Genomic DNA, 16,807 nt, shown 5'->3' on the forward strand with positions numbered 1-16,807 from the left:
GCATCATTGTTATCGGTCACAAATTACATTCTGTTGTTTATAGTTACCTTTGATAGCTGGAAAAAGTGAAATGTGTGAGCCATTATTTGCTTGTCATCTCCACCTGCAAGAGGAACTTCAACACACATCAGCAACAAAGAGGCTTTTTCTATAGTTTGTATACATCTGATCTTCTACCTTGCAGGCATGTCTTTCCTTTCAGTCTTTTACGACTTCTTAGAAGAAGTATCCCTCGCTTCAAGGAATCAAAATCACTTAAGGAATCAGTTAAATAAAGCTACCTAATGTTTTTTTCAGAACCTAAATTGCGGTGGTTAAGTCCGGTATTTAAAGATAATGACTGATGCAAGAGTGTCTTCCAGAGATAATTGAAGGTTTTCTGTCTGCAAGAAACCATTTCAAAAGTCATTTAGAATAAAAGACAACTAACATCTAAAACCGTGAAAAAGTTTATGAAGCTATTCTAGAACCGCGTGGTCAATGCAGTGCATTGTGCAATATTTTAATGTGCAGTGTGCAGACAAAAAAAGACATGAGCTTATCAAATGGACACATATCAATTATATACATTTTAAATTGTGTTCAAGAGGTCAGTGATATAGATTTAATTGAACAAGTCTAGCATAATCAGCACACTCAAGTACAGTATACTTGGTGTTCTTAGTATGCATTAGAAAAGTAAAAAAAATCGAGTTAACGTGACGGATTATTATCCTTCAGGAATTCTAGATTATTCAAATAATGTATTTCTGATGACCAATTTAATGCACTTTGTATAAAAAGGTTGGCTAGTTGTGAATTAGTTGTGGTTTATAAGGTCCTACTTTGGTTTAAGGAGTGTCCAACAATAAGTCAACGTACATATACGGTATAAAAACACTTTAATTTTCAAATAATAGGCAGTTATTATTATTACCTTACTTCTTGACTGACTCTCAAATGATTCGTTCGCCGATTCATCTGTCTAATCCCCTCCTTTCTGTCAGCCTACTCTGATCTGATTGGTCAGATGGTCTAGTCTGTTTAATCTCTTATTCTCTGTTTATCAATTTTTTAGTTCTTAATTTATTTTTCTCCATTTAAATGTTGTGTTTATAGGAAAAAAGTATCACATTTAAAAATCACACTTATATGTATACTAGTAGTACTCACAACGTAGGTTATACTTAACCCAAAATGAAAATTCTGTCATCATTAACTCACTCTCCCGTCAGTCATTTCAAACCTGTATGATGTTCTTATTTCTGCAGAACACGAAATAAGATATTTAGAAACTGTTGATCCCTATTGACTTGCATTAGGTTAGTGTCCATACATAAGTAAATGTTTTTTTACCAACATTCTTCAAAATATCTTCTTTTGTGTTTTAAAGAAGAAAGAAAATCATGCAGAATTAAATGACAACAGGGCAATAAATGATGACAGAATTTTCGTTTCGGCATGATCTATCCCTTTAAACACATAAGTTAACTTTTGCATTTGAAATAAAATTGGACTATACTTTGTACTTTTTGTAAGCGAATACTTTCTGCAATCTGAAAAGATCCATGATTCACAATCAGTGATTGGAATTCATTTCAAAGTAAGTAAAGATGTGCATTTGCTTTTTAAAATGGTCCTCAAGCATTTTATGATATGTAACAAAATGCATTTCCTCATTGAATATACAGTATGTGCCTTGCTGAGCCAAGACCTATTTAGGAGACAGTTTTAGTAACATATATTTGTGGCTTAATGCATTTCTAAACTGAGCCAGTCATAAACAGTTGGGGTCCGGATGAGCAGACAGGTCCTCAGTGGAAAGTCTGGGCTAATATGGGGACTCGGCATCATACAGTAGACAACCTCAAAAGTTTTGCCTATGAGTGCTGCAGTCTGTCTGTCGTTTCAACATGTGCCAAAGTTGCTCTTCAGGAACCACAACTGATGACCTGTTGACTTTTAAGAACCACATGACTTTAAAGATGGTTTATTATTTCTTCATCCAAGCGGAAATGAACATTGTGCCAAACAGTTTGTCCAATTGCTTTCCTTTCTGTAAGCTGCTGCTTTTGGTAGCGTGATACAACATCATTACACAAATTGGTCTGCAGTAGCTTAGAAATGTAATGTACCTCGACCAATCGATTTTTTTAAGTTTCAGACGTCACGCGCACAAGAGGCACTTGTAAGGTGTTTGTGTTGTATAAAGGGGACACCTTAGCTATTTGTAGTGATTTATGAATAAATTGAAAGAGGGCAGTTTGTGGTTTTATGGTGTACAAATAGAACGGCCGAAGCCAACGGGCTAAACTTGCCATAGGCTTGAGTTTAGAGCAGCGTTTGGTTGAAATTCAGCGATTAGTGGTAAAAATAAAACTTCAAATTTCCTCTTCCACAGAGGTTCCAACTTAGAACTGACAATTGCAAACAAATTACTTTTAGAAGAGTTTCTGTGTTGGTTTGATTTGCTTTTCCTCAAAGGTTTTTCTCAAAACCTTTTAAATACTTGGTTATTCCTATTAAAGTTTCTCGTGCTCATTCATCCACAAACCAAAGCTGCGTACCAAGTCTCAAACATTTTCATCTGGACAGGTTTTCTTTATCCTTCATCACCACTTTAGATGCAATTTAGCACAGAAATAAACTAGACTTTGCAGTTTCTATACATGGCAGCCTTGCATAAACTACTGGATCATTTTGTATCAACCTAAATAAGAATATTATCATAGTTTTTCTCTTATTCCACTCAATGTGGCCATTTTTCTAATTTGAAGAACTAAGATGTAAAAAACTCCAGTTGGGTTCAAAAGCAAAGCTGAACATTTCAATGTCCATTAAAGATTTTTATCAGTGTGAACGTACATATACAGGTTTCCGACTGCGGGCTGGTTTGTTCCATTGAAATTAGGCAAATTATATTGTTGGACTTTAGAAATCCACCGTAATGCATACGTTTACCCTCCATTATCTTTCTAAGTTCCGTGACACTCTGAAACGCCCTTTTCCAAATTAAAGGACAGAATTGCCAGAGCCTGACATTATGAGCTGTGTGCTTTTTAAAGCAGCGCCTATTCAATCTCCATCTATCTAAACGGGAGATAAGCATCTGACAGTCAACTTCACGGCAAATGCTCATTACCGTGTCGTGGGCTATTTGTATTATTTCTAAATTCTGTCAAATCCAGGTTGAAACAATTGCTGACCTGCAAATAAAAATAACTTGATACTCCAACACTTTGTTGCAAAAGAAGCGCTTTGTTTTTATGACAATATTAAATCATTATAGCATATCTGACCCTTCTATAGGGATGTGTCTTGCTTTTTTAAAGGAACAGTTCACCCCAGAACTCTGTCATCATTTACTCTCTCTCAAGTTGTTAAAGTCTGTAAACATTTAGCTCGTAAAAAATTTGAAAAATATTTGTAACCAAACAATTCTGTGGCACTATTGACTATAATAGTGGAAAACACATTACTATGGTAGTCGATGGTGCCCCAGAACCAATTCTTTAAAATATCTTCTATTGTGTTATAGCCTACACAAAGAATTGTATGCAGATTTGGAACAATTTGAGAGTGAGGAAATGATGACAGAATTTTCCTTTTGGGGTGAACTGGTCCTTTAAGGTCACATCTCTTCTCTGCTAGTGAAATTCAAACTAAAACATATTTCCTTATTGTTCATAATTATTAATATCCCGTTTGATTTATGGAGAATCCCAAAATCCGGACTAGATACAAGATACAATATGTTACACAGCTTTGTTTTTGTTAAAAAGACATTGATAAGTCACAAAGTGTAAATTGTAATGTAAATGTGGCCAAAAGGTGCCAAAAAAGGGTGTGATGTAAACATATGGCATGTAATGAATAACACATGTGTCTCATAATTTCTCAGCTTTTGCATCTGGGATCTTGCTTGACATCATTTCTCTCCCATTAAACTGCAGGTTGAGTGTGGAAGTTGATGTTGTGAAATTTATATTTCTGTTTGTAGGTTCTCATGCGTACGTCAAGGGATGTTGGGTCTGTAATCAGCTGTGTTGTATTCCAGATGAAACCGCAAAGTTACCGGAAAATGAGTTTATATGTTCAACACATCAAACCATTGATTCTTTGCTTTTTCATGGAGAACACTCACTTTATTTATCATTGCAGCATTTAATTGTAAGATATAACCTTTGTACTTTTTTGTACTATTTGAAGGATTCTGTTCGTAGGATGTCAAATCGTATTAGAATAATGGCAAAATTTTGTAAAGGTTGTGGAAAAAGCTTATGGTTCATGCTGGTATTTTATTGGAAACCATTCAGTTCTCTAATGGTTTCAATAGTTTTTTTCAGCTGGGATATTTTTAATACTGACTTTAATAGTTGACATCAAACTTTGATGCTTTTCATCTCAAAATTAGATACTTCAGCCTGGATTTCACAGGCAGTATAACAAATTCTCCAAAACAATTTTCAAACACAAACAATGGCCTTTTCCGCAGTAAAACCATAATGCGTTTAAAACGACAAAAGCGATGGGCAGCAATGCCACAATGTGAAATTTCATGAGTCAGCAGAGGGAATTACTTTCCTTCCCAGAAGAAGCGACGGCAATGGGTTAGAAAAACTACTGTAAGTGTATATTACCCTGGTGCACAAGTTCAAGGGAACCTCCCTCACTCCGTATAGTGCCAGCATGGCAATATTGTTTTACCATGCCAAGATCTGTATGTTCATTTCATGGCCCTGACGAAGAAAGATGAAGAATTAAAAGGACTCTTTTTCTTTAAAACTTATATCTTAATTTCCCACCAAGAGTTTTCTGTGGACATCAACCAATCTGTCATTATGGCCCAATTTGTTACGTTAATAACCCATAAGTAGGCCTATTAGGAAAACAGGTTTACAGCTAAAGTAAACTACAGAATTATAATCTCTATGTAAGTCTATATTTACACTTGAGCGAAAGGCTTCATTTACTAAACGCACCTGAATCCATTTCACCTTGGCAGAATCTCTTTTGCATACTAAACCCATTTCATTTGAGCGCATAAATAGCACTCGGATGATAAATGGCACGCGGCTGAAGTCTGACGTTGCCTTTGCTATATGTTAATTCGAGCGATTGTGAGAGACTCAAAGTTGCTAACAATGAGCATCTAGTCCATTGTGTTCACAGCAGGCAGACAAAGCAGAGGCAGCGTGTCAGCGTGCACGCAGGAACCAACGAATTCCATATGTCCCGCTGTGGGACACTTCTACACACCACACCGCAGGCCCTGTCCAAAGACCGAGATACATGGTAGGAGCCTGTGGTCTCTGCCTCACCCCCGATGTCTCCAGTGGTCCACACTGTGACTATCCCTGGTGGCGTGGCTCCAAAACCAAAGGTAAAGAAAGCTGTGGAAATGATATAGGGGGTTGAAAAATAGATACGGTTTGATCATCCCCTGGGCTATTTATTCGCACACTCCACTCACTATAGCATTAGCTTCTTCAAGGAAACTATAAATTAGGTGAAGGATTTAACTTGATGTCTTTTGCTACTTACCATTATTGCTATCCAAAGGTTGCAAATTGAGATTCTCCTAGTCTCCAGGCAACCACCGAGGCCAGAAAAATGCGTCATAAAGAATGATCTGGATTCGCTTGTGGCTTGTATGCTAAAAATGGCAGAGTTGCACTCCTCTCTTGTAGCAGTTCCCAGAGATGGTTTTAAGCGGGTACCTGATGCTACCAGTGTGCAGGAACAGTATGATGTCTTTGTTTAGATGCACAACAGATGTCTCAGGATTACTGCTTGTTGGCATCACTGGGACTAACAGCAGACATAAGCATCTTCATATCTGTTTTAAAGCGATATTTATCTAAAAGTGATGATTCGGTCATCGTTGTTATGGCCTCCTGTTGTGTTGGGAAAGCAGAGGTCATGGATTCGTTCCTCTGGGAACAAAATATATAATTTCTAATGCGTTACCATCATTTTTAGAAGAACACAGAAGTGATACTTGTTTAGTCTATAAATGCCAGAAAGGCCAAATAAATTAAAATACAAATGTATAGTCACCAGTCGGTTTTATCAAATGCAACTCATAAGAAAAGTTCACCCAAAAAGAACAATTCTGTCAACATTTATTTACCATCGTGCTGTTTAAAACTTGCATTTGACTCTTTGAACACAAAACAAGACATTTTGAGAAATGTAGGGGTTTTGTGTCCATACAATGAACGTCAATGGGAACGGCGTCCATTGTTGTTTGTTTTCCAACAGTTTTCAAAATATCTTCTTTTGTGTCCTGCAGAAGAAAGAAAGTAATACTATGTGTAATAATATGATTTTATTCATTTGTATATGATATCCATATGTGATAAAAAATTGGTGAAATGTACCTTTAACAACTGAGATATTCTTAGCAATCTTAAACCATATCTTTGCATGAGAAACATATCTGAAGCGTGCAAGAATGAAGAATGAACTGTTTCTTTAATGTGTAGATCTACGTCATGTCTAAACACACTAAAGCCATACTTTATGCAAACACGGTATAAATCTGATTCAATTCGAAAAACAGGGCATGTTTTTGATTCATTTAGAAAAGTCACTCCAAGCACAAATGTTTTGAAGTAAACACCATCATTTTAGATGTCTTGTTCATATATTTAGAAGCACCAAAAGAACATGTTTTTGTTTTGACTTCTTTCCTCTGGCTGTGGTATAGACATTTATAAAGAGACCGTTGCCTGGTTCTCAACCACAATTTGTTCAGTAACTGTTGATTTTTGCATCCGTCCTGTTTCCTCATGTGTAAAATGACCATCTGTGCTAAAGCCTTTAAAGATCCCGGGCTTCTCTCCAGCGGACATGCTGACCAGCGAGTATCTGCACCAGATTGCTGTGTAATTTAAGTATTGATAAATATAAGTAACACTTCAAGGGTAGGCTAGTGTAAATCAGACCTAATAAAACTCTTGCAATACTGCAAGCCTAAGCCTTTGTGACTGTCTTCCCATAGTCTTTAAAGGAACAGTTCACCCAAAAATGAAAATTCTGTCATTCTTTACTCACCCTCAAGTTGTTCCAAATCTGTGTAAATGTCTTTTTTCTGATTAACAAAGTGAAAGATATTTAGAAAAATGCTTGTAACCAAACAGTTCTTGGACACCATTGACAACCATAGTAGGAAAACTTGAAATTGTCAAATGTGCCCCAGAACAGTTTTCTTTCCTAAATTCTTCAAAATATCTTCTATTTTGTTCAACAGAACAAAGAAAAATATAAAACAAATGTTTCCTACTATGGTAGTCAATGGTTCCCCAAAACTGTTCGGTTACAAGCATTCTTCCAAAAATTGTTCTCTGTGTTCATTAGAATAAAGAAATGTATACAGATTTGGAACAAGTTGAGTAAATAAAGACAGCGTTTCCATTTTTGGATGAACTGTTCCATTAATGTCAAAACATTGAAGGCAAAGTATCCAAAAGTAAACTCGGAGTCCACCTAAGCGATCATACTCCCTTCCTAAAACAGGCAGAATGAGTTTCAGCCAAAAGAGGGAGGTCATCACATAATAATATAGTATATTTATAGTCATAAAGTATGTAGTTGTACAGTATATTTTTTCCACAACATTTATCCGCACACACCTATTTTATGTTTACTTTTTACATTTATGTTGCTTGTACATGAACTTAAGCACATGCACATACAAAGTATTTGATATTTTTACTATAACGGAAATGCATTAATACACAGACTGCTTGAACAAATTCACATGCTTTCAGGAAAATATAATACTTAGATAGATGCCGTCTGCCTAAACATCTGTGTTTAAGCTATTTACAAATCTTCGTCGGCCTTGTCTTTGTTTGTAAACAAACCATTAAATGAAGACCAGCTGCTGCAAAAGATAGCAAGCTGAGATTTATTTATAACAGAAAGTGAGACAGATGTACAGAACTGTCGATCAGCACACCTCTCCGCAGCGATGATTTATTTGGACACGTGACAGTCCGCCCCTATATGTTATGATTCACATAGATGACATTTTTGAGGTATTTCGTGATTTATTTTTTTTAAGACCACGGTCCATGTCTGGCATGAGAGTTTGTCCGCGTAAGTCGTCTGGATCGCCCTGCGTCCTGTAGTGGTGTACGGTCTGGGTCTGTCAGGCTGCCAGTTCCACACTACGCTTGGAAAAGAAGCAGACAGCGCCGAGCCAACCCAATCCAGTGGGTGTTAAAGAGATGTCGAGTTGTTTATAATATAGTTTCTTCTTTGGCACCCGTGTGAAAATGTGTATGTTTGGGGTTGGCGGAGGCAAAGGTCAACTACCGTTTTGCCTAAGAAATATAAATCAAGTGGAACTTCTCGTGTCGATGTCAGTGAATCTGTACGAAGCATGAAACGTGGTTGAAGAGAATAGTTTATTTTTGCATGGCATATCTAGGATTTGGGTAGACTGAGAGAATTTTCATGTTAAAGTGAATGAACCGGCCAAGATTAATTTTTTGAAACATTTTGTTTTTCACTAATTCTGCAAAGTATTAAAATATTTCACAATATGCATCGTGTCTAATGTCTTCTACACTCTTTTACACCCACAAGAACCTCTAACATTCTTTAACATGTTGCACAAAATGTTCTTTGTAGTGAGAAGAGGTTGTAGAGACAAAAAAGGTAAGAAAAAAACTTTTCAATTTTAGAACTTTATTTTTCTTTAAAGAAACATTTCACCCCAAAATGAATGAATCTATCCTCATTTACTTACCCTCAAGTTGTTCCAAATATTTTTGTCCTGATGAACAAATGAGACACAGAGAAAGATATTTTGAAGAATGTACGAAAGCAAACCATTTTGGGGCACTTTTGACTACCATTGTCATTTTTCCTACTATGGTTGTCAATGGGGTCCAAGAACTATTTGGTTACAAGCATTCTTCCAAATATCTTACTCTGTGTTTATCAAAACAAAGAAATTCATACAGATTTGGAACAACTCGAGGGTGACTAAATGATGACATAATTTTTATTTTCGGGTGAACTGTGCCTTAAATATTGTAAGAACATGTATGAAGTGTACATGTGAATAAGACCATCTCTGTTATGTATTGAATGCTTTCTCCAACATGACAGGATGTGTGTGTTAGCTCTCCCGTTGGCCTTCGCAGGAACTCCGGACCCGTGAGACGTTTCTGGCTGTGGCTGCAAACACAACCTCCATCCACTCAGATTTTTTTCACGAGTCGCTTCCATCTGGAAGCATAAAGAATAACATTAGCATTGCTGTTTGGATTTATTGAATGTTTAAAATGTTTCTTTCATCCACAAAGCCAAACGGGACAAGTAAAGGTCGTATGGTGAGCGTCATTCAATAGTCAAATGCTTACAGAGCGGTTCACCGAGGCATGCTTCTATCTTAGGTGTTTCACCTTGGCTAGGCTCCTCTCCAGACCCCTTTTTCTCTTCTCATGCAGTGTTCCTCTCAGTGAATCGCACAGGAACCACAGCACCAACTTTAAAGACCATGAACCCGGCAGAAGCCGTCAGCACGCTGACTAAGTCAAAAGTCGCTGCATTTTTGCCCAGCAGGTCCACCGCAGGGATCACTTGATGTGTGGACTCGAGGAAGACCTGAAGGAGGGTGAGAAAAAAAGGGTGAGGTAAAATCCTTATCTTGTCCAGCAGAGGTCCTCCTACAGTCACTTTCGGCCGAATACAGGTCTTGTTCTATATAGGCCAAAACCTGCAGTGCCTTTTTGTGTTTTCCAGATTTTTCAAGCAAGAAAGCTTACTCCACATGAAGATTTGAGGACTTTATGTACTCTATGTAAAATAGAGTAAGGCAGCAAACACTAAAGATTTTACATTAACATGCTATTAAACATCATTTTCAAAAGTCTTTGTACTCACTATATATGATGTCAGCATTATAAACAGAAGATTGCCAACGTAATTGCTGTAGTTTCAGGTTCAATATTTCTCTCCTGTGGATAGATAGAGTGCATCTTAGTCAGTCAAGAATAACCTGCTATTGATGTCTATAATAAAAGCATTTTATTTCTGTAACGTGCTGCATTTCAATGGAAAAAATAGAACGGTCTCCTTGCTGTTTAATTTATTGACTTAACACTCTGGTATGATGCAAGCTTCTTGGTAAAAATGACTGTTCCCAGCTTTAACAAGATAGAGATTTTGTATTTGATCAAGTTCTACTGCGTCTCAGATATTTCTATGGAAAAAAAAAAACAGTATTTTTACAAACCGCACGGTTCAGAAGAGATCACAGCGTTGTCACAAGCTGAGATCGGGTTTGCCAAGTCAGCAATCAAAAGACAACATAAAAGATTTTAAAATGAACTCAAACATCTGTCATCAAATTTATCCAAAATGCAAATTATTTTGCTTATATAATCAGCATTATGTCACAGATTTGTAGTGACATTTTAACAGTTGAACACAAATTGTTTCCATTTTAATTTTCCCTAAGCAATTTTAAAAGAAACATCGGACAGACAAATATTGGTAATCAAAAAATGTTGGTCCCCATTGACTTGCATTGGTTGTCCATACATTGGAAGTTAATTTTTTCAACATTTTTCAAAATATCTTCTTTTGTGCTCTGTGATTTTTTTGTATGGACTATTCTTTTAAATGCAACAAAACTATAAATTCTATCAAATCTCCTGAGCAAATAGCAATCTGTGAGAAATAAAATTTTGCTCTATTTATTTTTCCAAAGTGAATCACAGTGCATTCAAGGAATACATTTTATCAGTATGTCTGTGCCTGGGATCAAATCCGTGGCCTTTATGTTGCTTATGCAATTGTGCAAAGTCAACACTATTACAGAAATGCAATGCATTTTGTCATCTATTGCCAAATGGCAGGTATAAACATGAAATATGTGCTTCTCTGCCCCCTGCAGGTGAGAAACAGTATGTAAAGAATACTTACTGTATGTTTAGAATACTTACCTTCTGATCCTTCTGAGGAGCCCAGTCTACACAATTCCAGATGATGGGTTTGTGTGTGGGTTTGAGTATCGACACTATGTTGAAAAACACCTTGTTACTTATCCTCGCACTCTTCCTGTATGATTTTAACCCAAGTCTGTAAAGAAAAATATGAATTCAAGCTACTTTCTCATTCTGTTTAATCACTTTTCTGTTAATTTTGATAGCAACGCATTTTCAAGTTTTACAAGGTTTAACACCAAACCTTCTGCGCTGCTCCAGGTCAGGCACACACATCGGAAGGTTACAGTTATTTTTAGACGACACAAGCTGGTCCAGTTTCTCTTTGTTCCAAAAACAGCTTTAAAAGCGCTGAGTCGATATCCTGAAGACAGGTTTAGGCATAAGCGGTTGGCCTGACTTCTCTCAAGAAGTCGTCCAAGAAGTTGAGGTATTGCTGAAATGTTGGCCGGTCGTCTCGTCTTAAGGTCCAGAGATCCTTGGCATTGCTGACTGCTGTTGTCTGAGGTGTGAAATCTTAACTCGCCACAGGCATGTCTGGATAAAATCTAATCATTTCCCTTGGGTTCACTTATACTGGAAAAGAAAGATGAGCTGCATGGTCATCAAAAGTTGAAATGTTCCCAAATAGGAATAACTGATAAAGCAAACCTTACATGAAAAGCTCCTTTGCATCCGCAGAACCCGTCCTGTAGAATTGTATCATCCCAGTGGCATAGAGATCACATACTGATGTACATCCTAAAGGAATACCCAATGGAAAGAGAAATCACAAACAAGATACGTTTAATATCTCAGTTGTTTGCAAGACAGCAAACAAGATAAGATGGAGAGCAAATTGAAACATGTTCTGTTGCTTCTTAGGTTTTCCTCCTGGGAAACAGACAATCTCACACATTTCTCTAAAGGAAGCAGTTTAAACAATTTGCAAAAGTAGGCTCAGATTTCCCAAGACACCTCCGATCGACAGAGATTTTAGTATTAGGGCGGCTAGTCAAAACAAGTATGTTTTAAGGGATTTTATGACAAACATTTGAGAAAAGTTAATGCTTAAATAATCATAACTGAGAGCTCAAGTCTCCGTACGTGAATCTGCGTTTAATAAGCTTTTAAAATGTATATTTCTAGTTTTATTTTAATTTTAGGGGAATTTTATGTGCTTTTATGCTATTTTTTATTAATAAGTTTGATAATAATCAACATAATGAAATGAAAAATTTGATGTTGCTATTTAGAGTAAACTTATGTTTATTTCAGTTTAAGTTGTTACTTTTTATTTCATCCTTGTTAGGTGTTCATTTTTTGTTTATTTGTGTGAGAAACTAATGATCGAAATGTCTAAATATTTTATGTTGAATAAATGTAAATGTCTGAGATGAAAAAAACAGTAAATGTTTTTTTTTAGTAAACATTGATAATGTGTCCCACACTATACAAGGGTTAATATTTTAAGGCCTCAACTATTTTTGCTAAGGAAACATTTCTAAATTTGTTTAGTTTATGTCTTTCCAATAATATTGAGGCACATATTTGATTTCAATGTACATAAATGTTTTTATAAATGAAGTTTTAGTTATCAATAATAGCACATCTCAAGATTCACATCTTTATTTCACAACTTCATAATCTTGCATCACCTTCCACTGTGGGATTATAAATAAAAAAAGATAATGGTTTTAATATTTAACAAAATATGTATACTGTAGTTTACATTATGGGCGAAATTTTTATAATTAACTAAAGTAGTGCATTGCCTTATTTAAATCATTGTTGTTCTTTTCGATGCAAACATGGTTACTTTTTATGTATATTGACCTCATTATGGTCAATTGACAGCACTATTTGCTTAGCACTTCCAACACACCGATCAGTGTTGTCATGGTGTCATTTTCCTGTGGCTCCTACAAACACAGATGACAGTAAGGTCACATGCTTCGAGGGGGTTAATGTTATATCTTTCTTCAGTATTATAAACCTGCTTGATTTACGCTGGCAGATTATAGATTAAATTACAGTGACTAACATGTCAAACGAAGATAAGACGTAAATCAACTCAGTTCAGTACTTAATCCTCAATCTTGAACTCCGTCCAGCAGTGTAAGAGCTTCATCAACTCTCTCTCTCTGCTAACTAGATCTTGAATTTGATACTCAAGGGGAACCGGTGACAGGCGATGAATCTCTTTCTCAGCCACAACGAAAATGCCTCTGTATAAAGAGCCAACAGATTGTATTGACAAATGAATAAGATCAATAAATATTTATAATTAGCTTAACTGCATGCCCTTAAAGGAATAGATAATTCAAAAATAAAAAATCTATTTTCATAAATACTCTCACGTCATTCAAAACTCTATGACTTTCTTTCTTCTGTGGAACACAAAATAAGAAATTTGAGTGGTTTAGTGTCCAACAATGGAAGTTAATGGTCAATAATGTGTCTGATAAACTGTTCAAGATGATAAGATGGAAGATTTTTGTAAGATGGATTTTGAAATTAACCTTGTAAGGACGAGAAATTTGCCACTTTGTATACTAACCGTTTGCTCCAGCATGCTGTAGATATGAACGGTCTGATGTTTTAGAGCTAGCACATATGTGTCCCTGGACAACAAAGCAGTCTTATGGGTCCATTTTTCGAAATTGAGACTTTTACATGATCTGAAAGCTGAGATAAGAGTTTTATTGATGTATGAGTTGTTGGAATAGGACAGCATCTGGCTGAGATACAACCGTTTAAAACTCAGGAATCTGAGCGTGCAAAAAAATCTAAATATTGAGAAAATACCTTTGAAGTTGTGAATCAGGGGCACTTTGGCAGGGCATCCACTCACAAAAATAAAGTTTTTATTAGTGGTGGGCATAGATTAATTATTTTAATCTAGATTAATCTAGATTAATTCCAAGATTAATCTAGATTAATCTAGATTAAAATGGCTCATTTGAATTCTGCCTAAGGCATTCAGAATATGTGTGCTACCCAAATAATGACTAAAAGTAAGTCTTTGAGAACGGGTTTCTCAAGCCAGGTGGCGCATTAGACCAGGGGCTCATCTCCTGTTTCCAAAATGCATCACAAACTGCTTGAGAAAGCTGTTCTACTATGATAATTGGTGATGAAAATTAAATTATGTTCAATAAGATGAACTTGTGTTTACTTCCGCATTAGCTAAGGGATGATTTGCGTTTAGGTGGTACTTGAGACTGGAAGAGCTCCTACAGTATATTTACATTTAGTCATTTAGCAGACGCTTTTATCCAAAGCGACTTACAAAGAGTGAGGGAGCAACAAGCGATATGTCATACAGGAGCCATAATACATTAGATCTCAATACAAAGTTACTGGTTTCAACTAAAGCTAGACCACTACCTGTTGAGAGAAAGTGTTTTTTTAAACCAATTCCGCATTGCACAAGGTGCAAACAACCTTAGTCTTGTCGATGTTTCTATTGGGAAGCTTCTTAAAAATTTATATTCCCTGAAGCAAACCCGGCGGCTTCATAGCTGCATCCATGTTAGCACGTCACGTTTGATGCGGTAATTTCACAGTAACGTTATGTTGTGTTCAGACCAAACGCGAATGGCGTGTCAAGCGCGAGTGATTTATATGTTAATGCAAAGAGCCAATAGACCTACTTGCGGCGCGAATCGCGCGAATGAAGCCCTGATTATGAGATGATGAGGCGGCTTCTTCTTCCGCGAATGACGCGAATCACGCGAGTTGAAAAATCTCGTTCTCGCCCCGTACAGTGCAGTTAAGCTGGTATACATCCGCGCTAAAATATCAAGGTGAAAGTCATCATAGCTTGCGTAGTATAGACCCAGCTCCCAACCCAACTTTGAGAATAGATTAACGGCGACATTTTTTTTATCGCGCGATAAGAGTCTCACTGCCGTTAACGGCCCACCACTAGTTTTTATATATTTAAGGTAGGAAATGTACAAAATGGAAACATGGAACATGATCTTTACTTAATATCCTAATGATTTTTGGCATAAAGGAAAGATCATTTTGACCCATACTATGTATTTTTGTTCCTGTAAGATTGATTTTGTGATCCAGGGTCACATATGGGAAATACACCATCCACCACTCCATCCAGCCAGAGGAGCATGCTGAGATGTGCCTTTCTTCATCACAAACATGCCAATGAATAAGACATTATCAGAATTACTTCACAAAATACAAACACAACACTTAAGTCTGTGGAGACAGAGGGAAAACCCTATTGTTTATAGGTTACTTTTTATAAATCAGGAGATGTAATGCAGTTTCATATATGTAGGCTACCTTAATTTTCTGTGTAATGTTTGTCCTAAAATTCCAAAGGAGAAATACATATGGAAAGTTAGATTATTTTTAAAGTCAAATGGTGCTCAAATGTGATTTCAATAATTTAAAAAATCTTTCCCAAACATCCTGGCCCATTTGAAATGAATTCCCCTTTTCCATATTTTGTTTCTCTTTGATATTTTGTTTTCCCAGGCCACGGGAAAAGGTTGAGAGTGGTTTGGCTCTGATAGTCATGGAGAAACTATCTGTCACAAGTGGCCACACAGACAAGTCTCCTGCACAGCCAGAGCCACGGATTTGTGAGAAAAAAACCACCTGTCTCAAACACTCCCATCTGTCCCCACACACCTTATAAATGTTCACTGCAATTTTTTGGCTGTTGGCTATGAAAAGCTTCACAGAAACAGATCGCATCTGCACCGCTGACTCGCGGATGCAGAAAGGTGACATGTCCTGGATTCTCCTCGGGGTAGAAATGGGTTTAAGCGAGAACGTGTTAAACACTGTGACAGAAGCGTCCCACAGCACCGAGAGATGATTCAGAATAGGGACTGTCGTCAGCTGGCCGATGGCTCCACTTCAGCCCATCTGTCTCTTCTCCACCTCCCGCACAGCAAGACTTCCTTCACCGCTCACTATATTTCCAGTCAGATGCTCCACGGCTCCCTCTTTGGTCCCAATATAGAGGTTTTTACCGAAAAACTCAAAACACTGAATGCTGGATTTGTCTCTGCCTCTCCCAGAGGGTATTTTTGGCAGACTAGTAAAGGCTTTCATTGTCATTTTTTTGGTTTGGATAAAAAAATAGACCTAAAAACTAGACAAGAAAACCTAGGGGAGGAAAAGACAGCTCTCATTATCTCGGATGTCTTTGTTCTCTAAAGCATAAAAAAGGCCAAGCATAAGCATCTCAGAATTAGCTTTTGATAAAATACAGTACTGTGTTCGTTGGTCAAAAGGCTAAATAAAACATATAGAGAATGGTCTCAGGTCATTAACGCTGAAGCTGTCTGTTTTTCACTCAAGTGTATTTTGACCTTGCCGTATGATTCTCATCCTGAGAGGAAGTCTGTGTCAGAGGTTTTATGCTGCTTTTAGTGTGCATGGTTGCATATTGCCAAAAACTCAGGAAAGAATAGAAATATATGAGAACTATGGCAAATACACATAAGTTATGTTAGCATAATACTTAATATTTACAGTTATGTCTAGTCATATTAGATGAGGCCTATACAGATCTGGTTTGTTCTGTACGGGTGGGCCCACACCCGTTAAGGACCCACCCTTTAATTAGATGATTTAATGTCAAAATATGAATGATAAAAACCTATTCAAAAATAAAAATGTGCTTTATATAAAAAAATGTGAGTTAGAAACCTAGAACTATGTCGTATTGAAAAGCAAACAAACAGTTTACCTTGATGTATAAGATATGGAATAGGTGGAAACAACAGACAGTATGAAAGAAGAAATTACACATTTATTAACAAAATGCTTTTAATTTGAGCTTGAAGTACAAATCTCAAATGCGATGCCATTATGCATCTCACACATCACACTACACAGGA

At 36.7% G+C, this 16,807-nt stretch overlaps 1 protein-coding gene across 1 annotated transcript; it reads right to left on the reverse strand.

Annotated features, from left to right (window-relative positions):
- Window positions 1-8,991: 8,991 nt before the first annotated feature.
- Window positions 8,992-16,016, reverse strand: si:ch211-266g18.9 (transforming growth factor-beta receptor-associated protein 1 homolog). The gene is given in 15 exon segments (XM_056767636.1): window positions 8,992-9,218; window positions 9,360-9,515; window positions 9,517-9,630; window positions 9,632-9,795; window positions 9,883-9,956; window positions 11,191-11,271; window positions 11,273-11,522; window positions 11,598-11,675; window positions 13,000-13,069; window positions 13,072-13,153; window positions 13,448-13,613; window positions 14,582-14,606; window positions 15,050-15,094; window positions 15,358-15,512; window positions 15,515-16,016. Coding segments are annotated over 15 exon segments (2,160 nt in total). The 3' UTR covers window positions 8,992-9,020.
- Between the last annotated feature and the right edge of the window lie 791 nt (window positions 16,017-16,807).

This window comes from Triplophysa dalaica, chromosome 15, assembly GCF_015846415.1.
Source record: "Triplophysa dalaica isolate WHDGS20190420 chromosome 15, ASM1584641v1, whole genome shotgun sequence".
In the NCBI taxonomy this organism is placed as follows: domain Eukaryota; kingdom Metazoa; phylum Chordata; class Actinopteri; order Cypriniformes; family Nemacheilidae; genus Triplophysa; species Triplophysa dalaica.